Below are 15,756 nucleotides of genomic sequence, written 5' to 3' on the forward strand. Positions count from 1 at the left end.
TGTAAATGCTTGTTCTTGGATGCATGAATCATTTTGAAAGGGCAAAGAAATCTAAACAAATTCAAGAAATAGCTGTCAAATGACATTTTGGCACCAATAAATCAGTATGTGAATCAGAGCCAGCAACAAGCTGTAACTCAAAAGCAGCTTTGTGTGTAGGTACCACAGCTATTTCACACCACACAAACATATAGTGCATAAACACTGTGTGTGTGTGTGTGTGTGTGTGTGTTCACCTCAATCTAAATCATCAGTATCTTGGAAATCAGTATCAAAATAAAATTTATGCTCATGAGATTTCTTCTGTTTTGGAAGAATTTAATTTATTTAAATCGAAAGTGTTTTCAATTTATCAATGTTCCATGCAGTCATTTAGGATTTGAAAAGAAAATGAAGTAGAATATGATTTAACAGACAACTGTAATGTGATTCCTGAGGTTTTTTGGCCATGTGACGGAAATTCACAGTAATTCTTTCATTATTCCAACAGAACGTGATGTTATATTAATATTGTAACATTGTAATAAATTGTTATTACTCGGACATGCCAACATATATTTTAGAGCTAAAAATTAGATTTCTTGTACTGCACATTAATTTATATATAATGTGAATTTATTGACTAAAACTCAAAGCATCATTATATCTCCTGTCTCTGAGGAACATATTGCCTGACTAAAAGTCTGTTACCACAACCAAAATTACGAAGAAAACAACAAGTATGTCCTCCCATGGACTATAGCTGACCTCAACTGCATAGGAGGTCCCGGCATTCCACACAGACAAATAGGGTCTGTGTGTGCCTGTTTTGTGTGTGTGTGTATGTGTATGTGTTCATTCAGGGTCTTTCATATTCATCATATCATCCATACACACATACTTGCATACATGACATTTAATTCAAATCAATACATTCTTTACCGTTTAAAAGAGGCTTGGTGAGATCATAGTGGTTTATATGAGTAATTCCTACATTTGCTTGCCCCTTCCTTTCTTCTCTAAAAACATGACTTCATATAAATAGTGTTGTGAATGTACTTATCTTTCATCTCGTAAATATTAGAGAAAGCAGTAGCTAAGCAACTGTTGGAAATATTGAAGGATAGCAATATTTTTGAGAAATTTCAGTCAGGTTTTAGAGAAAACACAGTAGAGAAACTGCTTAGGTTTGGCTTAATGATAGTGGAAGATGCTGAAAAGTGCTCCATTTTATTGTTGCTTGATATAACTGCAGCGTTTGATACAGTTGATCATGATTCATTGAAGAGATGGTGGGAATATGTTTCCTATTTGTCGAATAGTTGGACATTTTAAGTGTATGTTGGTGATGAGATGTCCTCCTCTTCAACAATACATTGTGGTAATCCCAATTTAGTTTTCTTTATATACTGTATTTTGCCGCTTGGTTTTGTGATTCGAAAATACAACATACATTTTCAATGCTATGCAGATGACCTACAGTTATATATGTTAGTGAATCACAAAGAGACTTGTTTTTATCAGTTATGGAACATTTCCAAGGTGAGATATGTTTTGAGTTTTAGGGATACAGATAAGCTTATACATGCTTGTATTTCGTCTTGCCTTGATTAATGTATTGCCCTTTTTTCATCTTTAAATCAATGCACTTTAGCACGGCTATACATTCAGTGCAGAATGTCGCAGCTAGACTTTTGACACAAATGAGGACTTTTAATCATATTACTCCTGTTTTCCCTTCTTTGCATTGATTACCAATTCATTTTTGGGTTGATTTTGAATTGCATTACATGGTTTAAACTTTTAAGACCTTACAAAAACAGTTAGATCTTCTTGTTGTGAACTGCTGGCTGTTCCGAGATCCAGATACAAAACTAAAGGTGTTAGAGATTTTGTAAAGAAGGCCCCACAATTATGGAACAGCCTGCCCTGGGATATTAGCTGACTATCTGCTGAATCTGTGTCAGTTTAAAAACTAATTTCAATAGACTTGCTTTTACTACTTTGTGAATTAACATTTTACTTAGTGTGTTTTGATTTTATGTTTTGTGAAGCACTTTATGCTAAATTGCTAAAATATGCTTTACAAATAAAGTTATTATTATTATTATTATTATTATTATTACTTAATACACCCTTGTCACTTACAAACTACTGTAGGTAATATAATGGGTTTTTGGACATGTACCATTGTATTCTTTATAGTAGATGGATTATCATTCAGGTATATTGCAAAGTACTATAGTATTTCCATCTAATAGCATCATTGCCCTATTTATCAATGCCGCTGTACCACCACAGTTTCTGTATGGATCCTCTTTCTGCATACAGACTATTTTGAGCGAACAACTGAAACATCACTGTCTTTCTCAGATGTTCCCAAAGAGCAGCGTCTGCAGGCGGTGAGGGCCGCTATTTTGCTGTTACCCGATGAGAACCGTGAGGCCCTGCAGACTCTGCTGTGCTTCCTTAGCGATGTAACGGCCAGTGTGGATGAGAACCAGATGACCTGTACCAACCTGGCTGTGTGTCTGGCTCCATCTCTCTTCCACCTCAACACAGTGCGGAGAGAGAGCTCCTCACCCAGGTGTGTGTGCACGCTATTGAATCATCTGTTAACACACTTCACATAGATCCTCTCATCTACTTAATTGCAAACTGCTTGGGGTGCTATCATAATTGGAATGCAACTACTTCAAAACCTTAAACCATGCAATTATACTCTATCACGGTTGAATAACAACCCTATCAAAACAGGAAAGCAGGCAGGCGTAAGGGCAAAAGGAAAGGGTAGGTGAAAGAATAGAGAAAGGGAGAGGACTGACTTACATAAGGCTTTGAAATCCAGCTGCAATTGAAAATTCTTTAGATTTAAATCGTCACATCAAGATTAGTTTATACTGCAAAAAAAAAACACACACACATTTCTTAATCAGTTACTTTGTCAAGTTTTAAACAACCTTTAAATCAGATACATTTACATGAGAATAAAAACTACATAAAGGGATAGTTCACCCAAAAATAAAAATGATGTCATTGTTTACTCAGCATTATGTTGTTCCAAACCTGTATGACTTTCTTTCCTCCGTGGAACACAAAAGGAAACGTTAGGCAGAATGTTAGTGACTGACATCCTCAGTTCATGGTAGCTGTTATTCTGCCTAACATATCCTGGTGTGTTCCACGGAAGAAAAAGTTAATATGGTTTAGGAACAATATGATGCTAAATGATGACAAATGATGATATTTTGGGGTAAATTATCCGTTTAAGACTAGTTTTCTGAAAATATATCTTTATCTTTCAGAATATTTTTTGTTTGATTTAACTATACACACAATTTAATGAGGTTTATGCTTAAAAAAAACTAAAAAACAACATAATACCAAAATGCCATTATTTTAAGAACAATAGGGTTAATTCAATATATATTTTCTGAAAGCAATTCTTTACAATTGTGTTTTAAAGATGTTTAGATGTTTTTTTTTTTACTACTGAAAACAGTTTTTGTGCTCAGTACTTTAGTCCTTGCATCAAACATAATATTTTACTCTCTATTTTTTCTCTCTAATGAACATTCTTTCATGTGTTTACCTTATCGCAGGGTTATGAACAGAAAGAACACCCTGGGGAAACCAGACCAAAGGGACTTAAACGAGAACCTGGCAGCCACACATGGCCTGGCGCACATGATACAGGAGTGCCGAAAACTCTTCCTGGTGAGTAGACCACAACATGTCTTCACTTGACGCTGTTTGTGCATTTATATAACTCCCAATGTAAACACACAAACATTTCACTTCTATTTAACAAAACAGACCATACCTAAATCTCTCACGCACATCAACGTTATCAAAACCGAGACAGTAAGAGTTTAAAGCTGCGGTCTTATCACTCCACACCAGATGTCTCGCTCTATCATATGCACAGGAGCATAGGCTCTCAGCTCAGGTACAAAGACAAACGCACGTCGGTTTCACATGTGCATACACTTTCACTCCAACACATCAGCGTGTCTGGACAAAGGTTACATTATGCGTTCTGTCACCATCCTAATTGCCCATGCAAACAAACATAAACATGCATACACAGGACCAGGATTAGTTCATGGGTTTTACAGATGCCTTGTCATGCAGTTTGGTGCTATATGTGCTCCATACAATTTTTGAGTGGCAAAGTCATGTTTGAGCTAGGAAGGAATGTTATAGCAAACTCCTGTGGTAAACATGTGGCAAATATTGTCATAAATGAACTGCAAGCTCATATTTTCACATGCAAATTCGCATTTGTAATAAACCTTTGGTGAGCAGGACTGCATTCTAATTCCATTGTGTGCTGCAAACTGCACGTTTGCCACAAATAAACTGTTTTTTAGGGTGTAAACACACATAGGAACACACATACTGTTCTAGTACCTCTTCTGGGGTATGAATGGAAATTCTTAACTGGATAAGAATAAAATATTGAAAGTCAACATAAATTAAATTATTCATCTTACTCAAAGGAAGGTTGACAAAGCAGCATTGTGTTGTAAAAATGTTCACCTACACACATGCACACAAACTCACTCTTAGTGTTATATCATATGCCCCAGCTTTTCCTGAGCGGATCCTTTATTAGATTTAGCTAATTATGTGGAGCCATTACCTTAAATAATAACTCAATCTCTTGCTGTTAGCAACAATTATTTCTTCTTAATAGACTATTTATAGAGAGTGAATAATTCACAATGAGGAACGGATAAAGGTCTTCCATCCCAGATCTGATGAGGAAGGTCTGGTCCCACTGTATCCATCAGACTAATGCTATTTGCTGAACACAGATAACAAATTTATCTGGTCTAACACTGGAAAGAGACAAGCACCATGACATGATAAACATCGTCAGTCAGGCAGGAAAAGGAGAGAGAGCAGAACAGGACATGTACAAAAACACTAACAGTGGATAAGGACAGGTCACACACACAGACACACACACACACACACACACACACACACTCATATACACGCACACACAGGATGAGCCACTTCCAGTTGGGAATGAATCACCCTTGTCCCTTCCCTTACTAGTAATTTCACTTATACTTAAGCCGAGAGCAGTTTCACCATTTGTTCTGATTTAGTATAATTAGTGTAAATCATCCACTATTTATTGCAGTCTTTTCTATTGTAAGAGCTTGACAAATCTAGTGCACCAGAACCAAATTACCATGATTTGTCATGGGTAATGTAATGTGGAGCTCCTATAATGTGCACTCATTGCTGGCTGTTCCCTTAGGATGAGTTGAGCTTATTTATGCTAATGTTAATGTGCTTATATACATGTTATGAACTAGTCTCTTTAATAACTGTTTGCTCCTTAATTAATTTGTAATAGCTCCCTGCTGACAAAACAGCATATGTTGTGTTTTCAATGTTGGGTCCCAATGTGAGATGCTGGTCTACCAGCCAGACCACCATCAAACCATTATAAACCTGTCTAGACAAGGAATTTACACTGGTCTAAGCTGTTTTTTTCTGTGGGGCTACCATTGTGCTCTGGTCTCCCTGTCCAAGTTCTGTTGGTCTACAAGCCTGCCCAGCAATAACCAATGGAAATTCATACTGATCCTAGCTGATGCCATTTCTGCTGAGCTGCCATTGAAAATTGTTCTGTAATACTTTTGGGGATAATTTATTTTATTTATTGCTATCTTTTTTCTTTCAGATTCCGGAGGAGATGTCAAGCTGTAGAAACTCTTACATGGAGCAGGGCTTGAGTCCAATGCGGATGGAAGGGTTGACGAAAGACTGCGGTTCTCGTAGCTACCAGAATCTGCTCAAAGATAGTCTAGATGCCCTGCTGAAAGATGCCAAGGACAAGTTCAAGGGTTACGACAGCTGCTCGACTCCTGAAAATGCTGAACTTGCATATAAGAAGGTGAGGTATTTGTACATGTACACCACTCTTCTCCAGTAACTCAGACACTTCCCATTTTTTCCATTTCATGTTCATTCTCTCTTCCTTCCTGTGATGATTTGTTCTTTCTCTCTCACTTGTACTGGAAAAGTCATGTCTTTTTGTCACTACATTACTTTTTCTTTCCTCTCGAGTTGTTTTGTGTGAAAGTGGCCAGTTACATGTCTTTCCCAGCTCTGCTTTGTCCTACAGACCACCATGACAGCAGTTTGTCGGCTGTTCTAGCAATGCCCACCCACAACTACACTTGTACATAGCATAATACACTACGCCCCATTTCCTTGTACTTGGAAACAAATACTTCTGAGCTACCCATGGAGAACTTCACAGATCTTTGCTTGAAATCATGTTTACAACTGCAGTAGTATCATGTTGACAATAATGCACATAAGTACTGAGATTATTGTGCTAGAAATGATAATGATTGTAGCATCATCTCCTCTCATGGTAGGTTCAGGACGGATCATCTCTACGGCAGTGGAAAGTGTGTGTAGAGGTGCCTGCGTCGGCAGAGGAAGTCTTGCAGCGTATCCTTCGAGAGCAGGAACGCTGGGATGAGGACCTGATAGATTGCAGGGTTGTGGAGACACTGGAGCATAATGTGGAAGTCTATCAGTACGTCAGGAACTCTATGGCACCCCATCCACCCAGAGACCATGTAGTGCTCAGGTGAATAGAAACACACATGCCCGTCTTCATACTGATGAATTATGCAGGTTCTTAAGCCACAACTTTAATTTCAGAAGCTTCCTTTTGTGTTCATGGGCCTTAAATGTCAAAATCCTAAGAGTGTGTTCTTGTGTTGTGCTTTAGATCATGGGTAACGGACTTGCCTAAAGGAGTGTGTGCTTTGGTGTGCATGTCGGTGGATCATGAGAGTGCAGCAGTGTTGGGCATTCGTGCTAATGTTCTGACCTCTCGCTATTACGTTGAACCTTGTGGACCTAACAAGAGTCGACTCACGCACAGCTCAAGAATAGACTGCAGGTAAGAGCTGCACATTAATCTCAGGATCTGCCACAGATGTATTTTTTTTATTGCACTTTGTATGTAATTTATGTATTACTCGATGACAAATATATATTTGTGTAAAAATAAATGCAATTATTTTTATTTTCATTAAATATAAATAACTAGAGCTCTCAGAAATAACACATTAATGCATGCTATTAATTTAAAAGTTTAACATGTTAATTTTTACTCTAATCAAGATTGCTGTTAATATAATATAAACCACTATTAACACTTGTTGTGAGGGCGGAACCTTTGAAATGTGACACAAGAGCGCTTCACTGTCAGTGATAAAATGGAAAAATGACCTTAAAGCTCTATTTGATATACAAAAAAACCCCAGATGGGACCTATGTAAGGCACATTTTAACTACCATAGAAGCACGTCAAGTCTTAACTACCACTGAAATGCATAATGAGATGTTTTTGTCTGCAAGCGTTGCGATCAAAGCTGCGTTTTTAAGTTTTACGATCTGATACAAATCATGAATGCAGCTTCATAATTGCTGTCGAAAAAAGTGCATAGCCACGGACTACTGGCAGATTAATATTGTGTAGGATGAAAGTTTACGAGATTTAATGACCATTGCAATGAATATGCAACCTATGGGGAGACTAGTTCTTTCAATAAGTTGCACTCCCACTTAGACTTTGGGAAACGTTTAATGTTACCTAAAGTGGTGCTATTTTTATACTGTGGAAGGCTATGTTTGGAAAATGTAAAAAATAGCATTATATTGTTACATATTGTTTTGTTTTCTTAAGATGGACATAAATGCATTTTGACAGGAAAAGAAGTATATATGGTGTAATGTTTAAATGTTTATTTTTTTATTTGTAATTCAATTCAATATTTTAAATATTTACATATAATACATTTAAATATAAATTATATAACTCATAATTTTTGTTTTTGTTTTAGGGGTCGATGCCCTGAATGGTACAATAAGCTGTATGGACACCTGTGTGCTTCTGAGGTGGTGCGGATACGAGACTCCTTTACCTGCCTGGAAAAATAAACACGCACACACCTAGAGTGTGCTTTGACCGTTAATTTTTCTTCTCAACAAACTTTTATGGTTAAGCGGAAGATTTTATACTCTCGCATCAACATACGGTCTGAGCGCTTTTAATGATATGGACAGAAAGTGACTACCTAAACCTACAAGCTACAAAAGTCAAAGGTCTTGCCATTTTTATTGGCATGGCAATACATCAAATGACAAGCCTGAAAAACTAGAAAGGGCATGCCTGCTGCTATGACATCATCATTGACATTGCAATGTTTGACCTTGTTACTGATTATGTCGTAGTGTGACAACATGACACCGGAGGTGCTATTGCTTCTGAGAAGCTTATATGTGTATTTGTGAATGACTATGTGAACGGGAACATGTGTTTGATATTATAAGTTACATGTAGTAAGTATGACACGTTTTGTGCGCACAGTATGTATGATTCGTGACGTATGCATGAATTATTGACAATTGAGACATATTCCATGCACTGGCATCCTGCTGCAATATAGTGTTACCTATTCTGTTTGTGTGTGTGTGTGTGTGTTACTTTTACACAGTTATATAAGTGTCTGCAAAGCTGTGTACAGTGCTTTAGTTATGTTATGTCTGAGTGAATGGCCAGATGGATGGATGGACAAACAGATGTTTGTCTACACTAAGAACAGGTGGTGGTGGCTGGAACACCTATGAAAGAATGACAGGAAGTGTTTGATAGAGGAAAAGACTAGTGCATGTAGGCAACAGCACCTAAACCAAAGCAGAGACCAATACAACAATGGACCAATTCTTCAATATTTAGAGTAAAATAGAAGAGTCAGCTCCAAGACTCCAAAACATAATGTAAATGTGATTTTCTCACAGAGGCCTGTGATTGGATGAAATGTCGACCAATCAAATTCTTTAGAACTTAAGGACTAGTCAAGGAGCTCATCCAAGGAGCTCATCCATTTTTATATCTCAATCTGTGAAAGGTGTGAGTTCTGAAAAACTCAAAGGACAGGAAAAGAATTCAGGAGCGTTTTGTTTAGGTTGAATGTAACATGTTTGACTTTAGGAAATCGAAGTGAAAAAAGGCTACCATTGGCAGCAATTTTGTCTGATCAGAAGATGGTTGAGAATGTATGAGTAATGAGTTTGTGTTTGTATGTCAGTGTTAACCAGAAATGAAGTAAAAGTCTAAAATAATAACAAAGTTAGCATATACACATAACTACACCCAGGGTTATAGCCACACAGCAGAACAGAGTAGGAATGCTGTGATCATCAAACAGATTTCCTTGACTTACAAATGAGGAACATAGCAAGCAATTTGTCAAATAAAAGTCAGCAATATCTGCAGTATTACACTGCCAAGTTCTCAAAGTGGCTGGAATAGTATAGAAGCTAGTGTAGAAGAAAGAGACAGACCAGATTTAATCATGTTGACAAACATGATGGTTTATTTGAGCCCAGCACTCCTATTATGACATGCTGCTTGACTGGGCCCTGGGTTTGATGTCCATACTAGATTTACTACTACTTACCGTGCCTGTACACAGCGGTCTGTATCATAAACGTGTGTAAGTTAAGTGTATGCTGCCAAATGGAGAATAACGCATGACAATGACAGTTAATTTAAAATTCCCTGTATTTATATCACTCATATTGTGTTTTGTATGTATCTTATTTTATTGTAAATGTTACACTAAGTTACAGAATTGAGAAAGCTGTTTATCTTTTTTATTAATGCTATATCTGTACAGATTAATCATGGTCAAAATGCACTATTAAATGTATTAAAAAATATTAATGGCTCTTTGTTTATAGTTACTTTGAGTTTTACAACTAGGGGTGTTATTGATTAATCAACAATTGATTCTTTGTCATAAATAATTGTATTAATTATACTATCAACTGTTTGTTAATCAATTTCTGCACAAATGTGTTTAGTATTACAGTGGCAAGAAAAAGTATGTGAACACTTTAGAATAACTTGGTTTTCTGCATTAATTGGTCGTAAAATGTGTTCTCATCTTCATCAACATCACAAGTATAGACATTTACATTTATTCATTTGGCAGATGCTTTTACCCAAAGCGACTTACAGAGCCCTTATTACAGGGACAAACCCCCCAGAGCAACCTGGAGTTAAGTGCCTTGCTCAAGGACACAATGGTGGTGGCTTTGGGGATCGAACCAGCGACCTTCTGATTAACAGTTAAGTGCTTTAGCCCACTGCAAACACAGACAAACACAATGTGCATAAGCTAACAACACAAAGAATTATAATATTTAATATAATTACTGAACACATACCATTAATCTTTCACAGTGTTGTGGAAAAAGTAACTGAACCCTTGTGGTCGATCCTCCTCAACCAAGCATTTCCGGTAGCTGCGGATTAGATCTGCACAACGTTCAGAAGGAATTTTGGACCATTCTTCCTTACAGAACTGCTTCAGCTCAGCCAAATTTTAGGATGTCTGGTGGTAACGGCTCTCTAGGTCATTCCAAAGCATCTCTTTTGGGTTAAGGGCTGGTCTCTGACTGGGCCACACCAAAAGATGGATTTTCTTTTTTTGAAGCCATTCTGTAGTGGATTTACTTTGATGTTTAGGGTTATTGTCCTGCTGCATCAACCAACTTCTACTGAGCTTCTGCTGGTGCATATCCACCCTGATAGTATCATGTAGGATATCTTGATAAACTTGGAAATGTGTTTTTCCCTTGATGATGGCAAGCGGTCCAGGCCCCGAAGCAGCCCCAAATCATGATGATCCCTCCACAGTACTTTACAGTTGTGATTATGTTTTCATGTCGGTATGCAGTGCCTACACCCTATGTAGTGCTGCGTGTTCTTCCCAAACAGTTCAACCGTAGTTTCATCAGTCCACAAAACATTTTCCCAGTAACATTGTGGAGTGTCAAGGTGGTCTTTGGCAAACGTTAAGCATGCAGCAATGTTTTTGTTGGAAAGCAGCTGCTTCCTCCATGGTGTCCTGACATGCTTTCTGTACAGGAGACTCGTGAACAGAGATGTTAACCAGTTCCAATGATTCCTTAAAGTCTTTAGTGGTCACTCTATGGTTCTTTTTTAAGAATTAAAAAATTATATTGAGCATTGAGCCACTTCTAGGGAGAGTAGCCACAGTACTAAATTGTCTCCATTTATAGACAATTTGTCTAACTGTGGACAGATAAATATTTAAACTCTTCGATATAACTTTGTAACCCTTTCCAGCTTTATGCAAAGCAACAATTCTTGATTGTAGGTCTTCTGAGATCTCTTTTTTGCGAGGCATGGTCCACGTCAGCAGATGCTTCTTGTAAAAAGCTAAATAAAAATATTTGAGTGCTTTTTACAAGTCAAAGTAGCTCTAACCCACACATCCAATATCGTTTCATTAACTGGATGCCCGGTTTGCCTTCTCCAGACGCTAATTAACTTTTGTTGACATCATTAGCCTTGGAGTTTACATACTTTTTCCAACTTACACTGTTAATGTTGGAATGATGTTTTCAATATGTACAAGAACAATACAATAATTTGTGTGTTATTAGTTAAGACATATTTTGTTTGTTCATTATTGTAACTTAGATGAAGATCAAACCAATAAAGACAAATTTATACACAAAGGCAGGTAATTCCAAAGGGTTCACAAATATATATTTCAGTCTATACTTAATATGTACACATTTCAACTATATGACGAATTTCCATCAAACTGAACTGAGTCATCTTTAAAAAGTGAACATCATGAATTCAGAATAAATTTGATTTCTAATCATTATTTTAAACAATATAACTTGGAAAAGCAACTACATTTGCTTTTGCATTTAATAAACTAATGGTTATAGATAGTAAATTTAATGCAACAATTTAAAGCATTTGTTTAAATCTTTTACAATAAATATTTTTTGTTTTTTCGTGTACATTATTAATGGTAAATTATTAATGATACTAAAAATAAATGCATTAAAATAAAGTGATCTGAAAATGTATAAATAGATACAAATGCCAACATGTCCATTTGTGAGGATGTCTAGGCATTTATATAAATTGTAGTTAAAAATGTTCTATAGTATTTGGAGTCCTATTAACTTTTACGATTAATTGATCATTTGTTAAAATGACAATTTGATTATAGAAATCCCTAAAACTTTACATTGATACTGTTACTACTATCAACTTCATCTTAATAAAATAAATGCATTTTATGCTTCACCAAATGCTTTGTAGCAATAGATTATTACAAAAAGCAAAAATGTTTCTAAATTGAAAAAAAAAAAAAAAAGGCAAATTACATATTTGTCTCCAGGGAGTGAAACAGCTGTGTAGCTGGTGATCTCACTATCTGCTTGCATAATGCATCCATAGCACTCAAACAAAAAGGGAATTGTGATTACAAAGCTTGCAAGCTGAGGCCACACATAGACACATAACCATACCAATCCATCCCAAATGCTCTCTCTCGCACACGCACACACATACATGCTTTTCCTGCAATCTGTTTTCCATGAAGTATAAATAACCCCCTTATGTGGTCACATTTAAGAACCATTCCAACAGAAAACACACCTATATACAAATACAGTTGAAATCTGTCAGATTCAAGAAATCAGTCTTCTGGGAACTGAAAAACAAGCCAGGAAAGGATAGATAAGATATATGTGTGAGACAGAGAGTTGGGGTGGAAGTATAAGAGAGAGAGATAGAAAGAGGAAGAACATTCCAAAGTTTTCCCTTTCGCTTCTGAGAATGAACAGGATGAGAGTTCCCACATTGATAAATGTTAGTGCTTTAATGTGTAAAAGGGAAAACAGATTCCTCAAGATTGTGTTACACCGATGTGCGTGTGCACGGTTTGGCACTTAATGCAAATGGTCTGACAAGAAAATAACTATGCACCAAAGAGAGAGTAGGGGAAAATCAGAGTGTCATGGATGAAATCATTCAATTAAATAGCTAAAATGGCTAATGAAAAATTAATATATGATTGAATATGTCATTTACTTATTTCATTAAACCTATTTTTCCTAGGCTCTGGTACAGGGCTGTTTCTAAGCATATGGGGGCCCTAAGCAAAATTCTTCTCGGAGTGTTACAACATGCATTAGGCATTATGAATACATTATAATGTATCAAGAATACATTTATAAAAGTTTTATACAGACTTTATAGAAAGTGTATCCAAAGATTCATATCAAAATTGTAATTTCCAAAGAAGCATCTTGAAAATAAATGTTTTGTGAGTAAACCGTATCCATGCTCTTCTAATTAAAAGGTAGGGACATCATTTTTAAAGGGATAGTTCACCCCAAAATTAAAAATCTCTCATTACTCACACCTCATGCCATCCCAGATGTGTATGACTTTCTTCTGCTGAAAACAAAGGACGATTTTTAGAAAAATGTCTCAGCTCTGTAGGTCCTCACGATGCGAGTGAATAGTGGCCAAAACTTTGAACATTTATTGGCAGCATAAAAGTAATCCATATGACTCCAGTGGTTAAATCCATATCTACAGAAGCAATATAAGTGTGGTTGAGAAACAGATCGAAACTGAAGTTCTATTTTACTAGAAATCTCAGCTTTCCTCTTGTTTTTGGTGATTTGCATTCTTTGTATATAGGCTATCGCCACCTACCGGCCAGGTTGAACTGCGTTTCACATCCCTGATCTCTGCCTGCATCACCTCGGTCTATTTATGGACTACGATCTTGAAATGGAATTCATAGACTAACAATTGCCAACAAAAGCCTTCATCAGCCAATTAACAAGGACAATTGCTTCTATGTGAACTTCTGCAGTTAATCCAGGATGGACTTCAAAGACATTGGTCATTAATCTTACAGTTCAAACTAAATCGATGTTTTAAAAACACAGACCCTTAATACTTAGTTTACTCATTTTAAACCATGACTTTAACTATACATAATTAATATCGACATATTATTCATGAGGTTAGCCAGAGGGGAACTGGCCCCCACAGTGAGTCTGGTTTCTCCCAAGGTTATTTTTCTCCATTAATCAACATTTTATGGAGTTTTGTGTTCCTTGCCACAGTCGCCTACAGCTTGCTCACTGGGGTTATTAATACAATTATTATTTAATTACTTATTTTTAAACACGATTAACAATCGTATTTTATCTAATTACACAATGATGATTCATCGACATTATAGACATTCCATTTTTACCTTCTGTTAATGCTGATCTTCTGTAAAGCGGCTTTGAAACGATGTGTGTTGTGAAAGGCGCTATACAAATAAAATTGACTTGACCTACTAGGCAAGGCGGATAATGCATAGAAAGAAATTACATAAATATGATCTTGTTTCTCACCCAGACCTATGATATCGTCTCTGAAGATATGGATTTAACTACTGGAGTCTTGTGGATTGCTTTTAAGCTGCCTTTGTGCTTTTTGGACCTTCAAAGTTCTGGCCACAATTCCCTTGCATTTAATGGACCAACATAGGAGATATTCTTCTAAAAATGTCTGTTTGTGTAAAGCAGAAGAGAGTCATACACCTCTAGAATGACAACAGGGGTGTTAACAATGACTGAATTTTCATTTTGGGTGAATTATCCCTTAAAGTCAGCTCGAGTCTATGGAGGTCTTCATTAATTGCCTGATATAATCTAGCCAAAAGTAACTAAACTTTGTTTTCAATTTGATGCCCCCCCCCTAAAGTTTACAAGAGATTTTATTTCAGTTAATTCCCCAGCATAATTATACATATACAGATCTAAAAATGAACAAGTGGCCCTTATTACTGAATGTGTTTGACAGAACATGGTAGACAAGCAAATCCAGCTGCAAATGGTGATTAATACATTTCTCAGACTTGTTTTGTCTTGACAGCAGTGGAAAAACTTTCCGCCTCAGGCACTGAGGTCGATCTCTAATGTGGGTGAACAGTGACACCTAACGGTCATTATAAGAACTTTCAGCGGAATTTTATGTTCATTCACCTCATGCAATTTTGCTATATTTTTAATTTTACTATGATAATAATTTAAAATAATGGCCATGCTTTTTCAACAGATAATTGGCCTTTAGTACAACTATGTAGCCTACTTTGCCAAATTCACTGATAGAAACAAAACATCTTACATTTTAAACATGAATTGTGCCCGACGAATGCAAAGCACGGTACTGTTGTTTTTTTTTATGCCCTCTCGATTATAACTCTGAAGTGTCAATACTAAAAGTGTCCACAGGGTGGCAGCACAATGACAGAAGAAAAATACATCGACACGTACTTCATGCTATTGCTGAAGGGAACGTCGTGGCAAGACCAAATCAGAGCAGTTTACATTTCAGAAAGGTAAAAGCATGCGAGTCTAAATCGGGCCAGCCTGATCTAACAGTAGACTTACCAACTTTAATATCAGACTAGACGTTGGCTTCCCAAACTCACTTCAAATGACCTAAAACATCTGACAGATTTGCATGAATGACTGAATCAGGCTGATAAACGGCTGCAAGATGCAGTCGTTATATATAACCCGTTTGAACAAAATGTATAAAAACAGCTAACAAGAAATTTGCCAAATCAGTTAGTAATAAATGCATGCATGCATATATGGAATTTTCTTCTGCAGTAATAAAGCATTGATTACCATGTCCTAGAAAAGGTTGCTAAATTAGGAATAGCATTATACTACACTACTCCATCTCTGCAGTATACATTAGAAATAGTAAAAGTACAGCAGTATGTAATTTTCTCTGCCTGTATAATTTAATGTATAGAAGTGTACTGAGCATTTGATACATCTATGGCAATAGGTAGACTTCTATGTAGT

At 36.5% G+C, this 15,756-nt stretch overlaps 1 protein-coding gene across 2 annotated transcripts in view; it reads left to right on the forward strand.

Annotated features, from left to right (window-relative positions):
• dlc1 (DLC1 Rho GTPase activating protein) overlaps window positions 1-9,750 on the forward strand; it is a 156,399-nt gene extending 146,649 nt beyond the window's left edge. For both annotated transcript variants that reach the window (XM_052127050.1, XM_052127052.1), the window contains 6 exons: window positions 2,353-2,566; window positions 3,582-3,696; window positions 5,684-5,896; window positions 6,387-6,604; window positions 6,749-6,922; window positions 7,869-9,750. In XM_052127050.1, coding sequence (XP_051983010.1) covers window positions 2,353-2,566; window positions 3,582-3,696; window positions 5,684-5,896; window positions 6,387-6,604; window positions 6,749-6,922; window positions 7,869-7,965 — 1,031 coding nt within the window. In that variant the 3' untranslated portion in view covers window positions 7,966-9,750. The remainder of the gene's footprint in view (window positions 1-2,352; window positions 2,567-3,581; window positions 3,697-5,683; window positions 5,897-6,386; window positions 6,605-6,748; window positions 6,923-7,868) is intronic.
• The last annotated feature ends 6,006 nt before the right edge of the window (window positions 9,751-15,756 follow it).

This window comes from Xyrauchen texanus, chromosome 5 (assembly GCF_025860055.1).
Source record: "Xyrauchen texanus isolate HMW12.3.18 chromosome 5, RBS_HiC_50CHRs, whole genome shotgun sequence".
NCBI lineage: Eukaryota > Metazoa > Chordata > Actinopteri > Cypriniformes > Catostomidae > Xyrauchen > Xyrauchen texanus.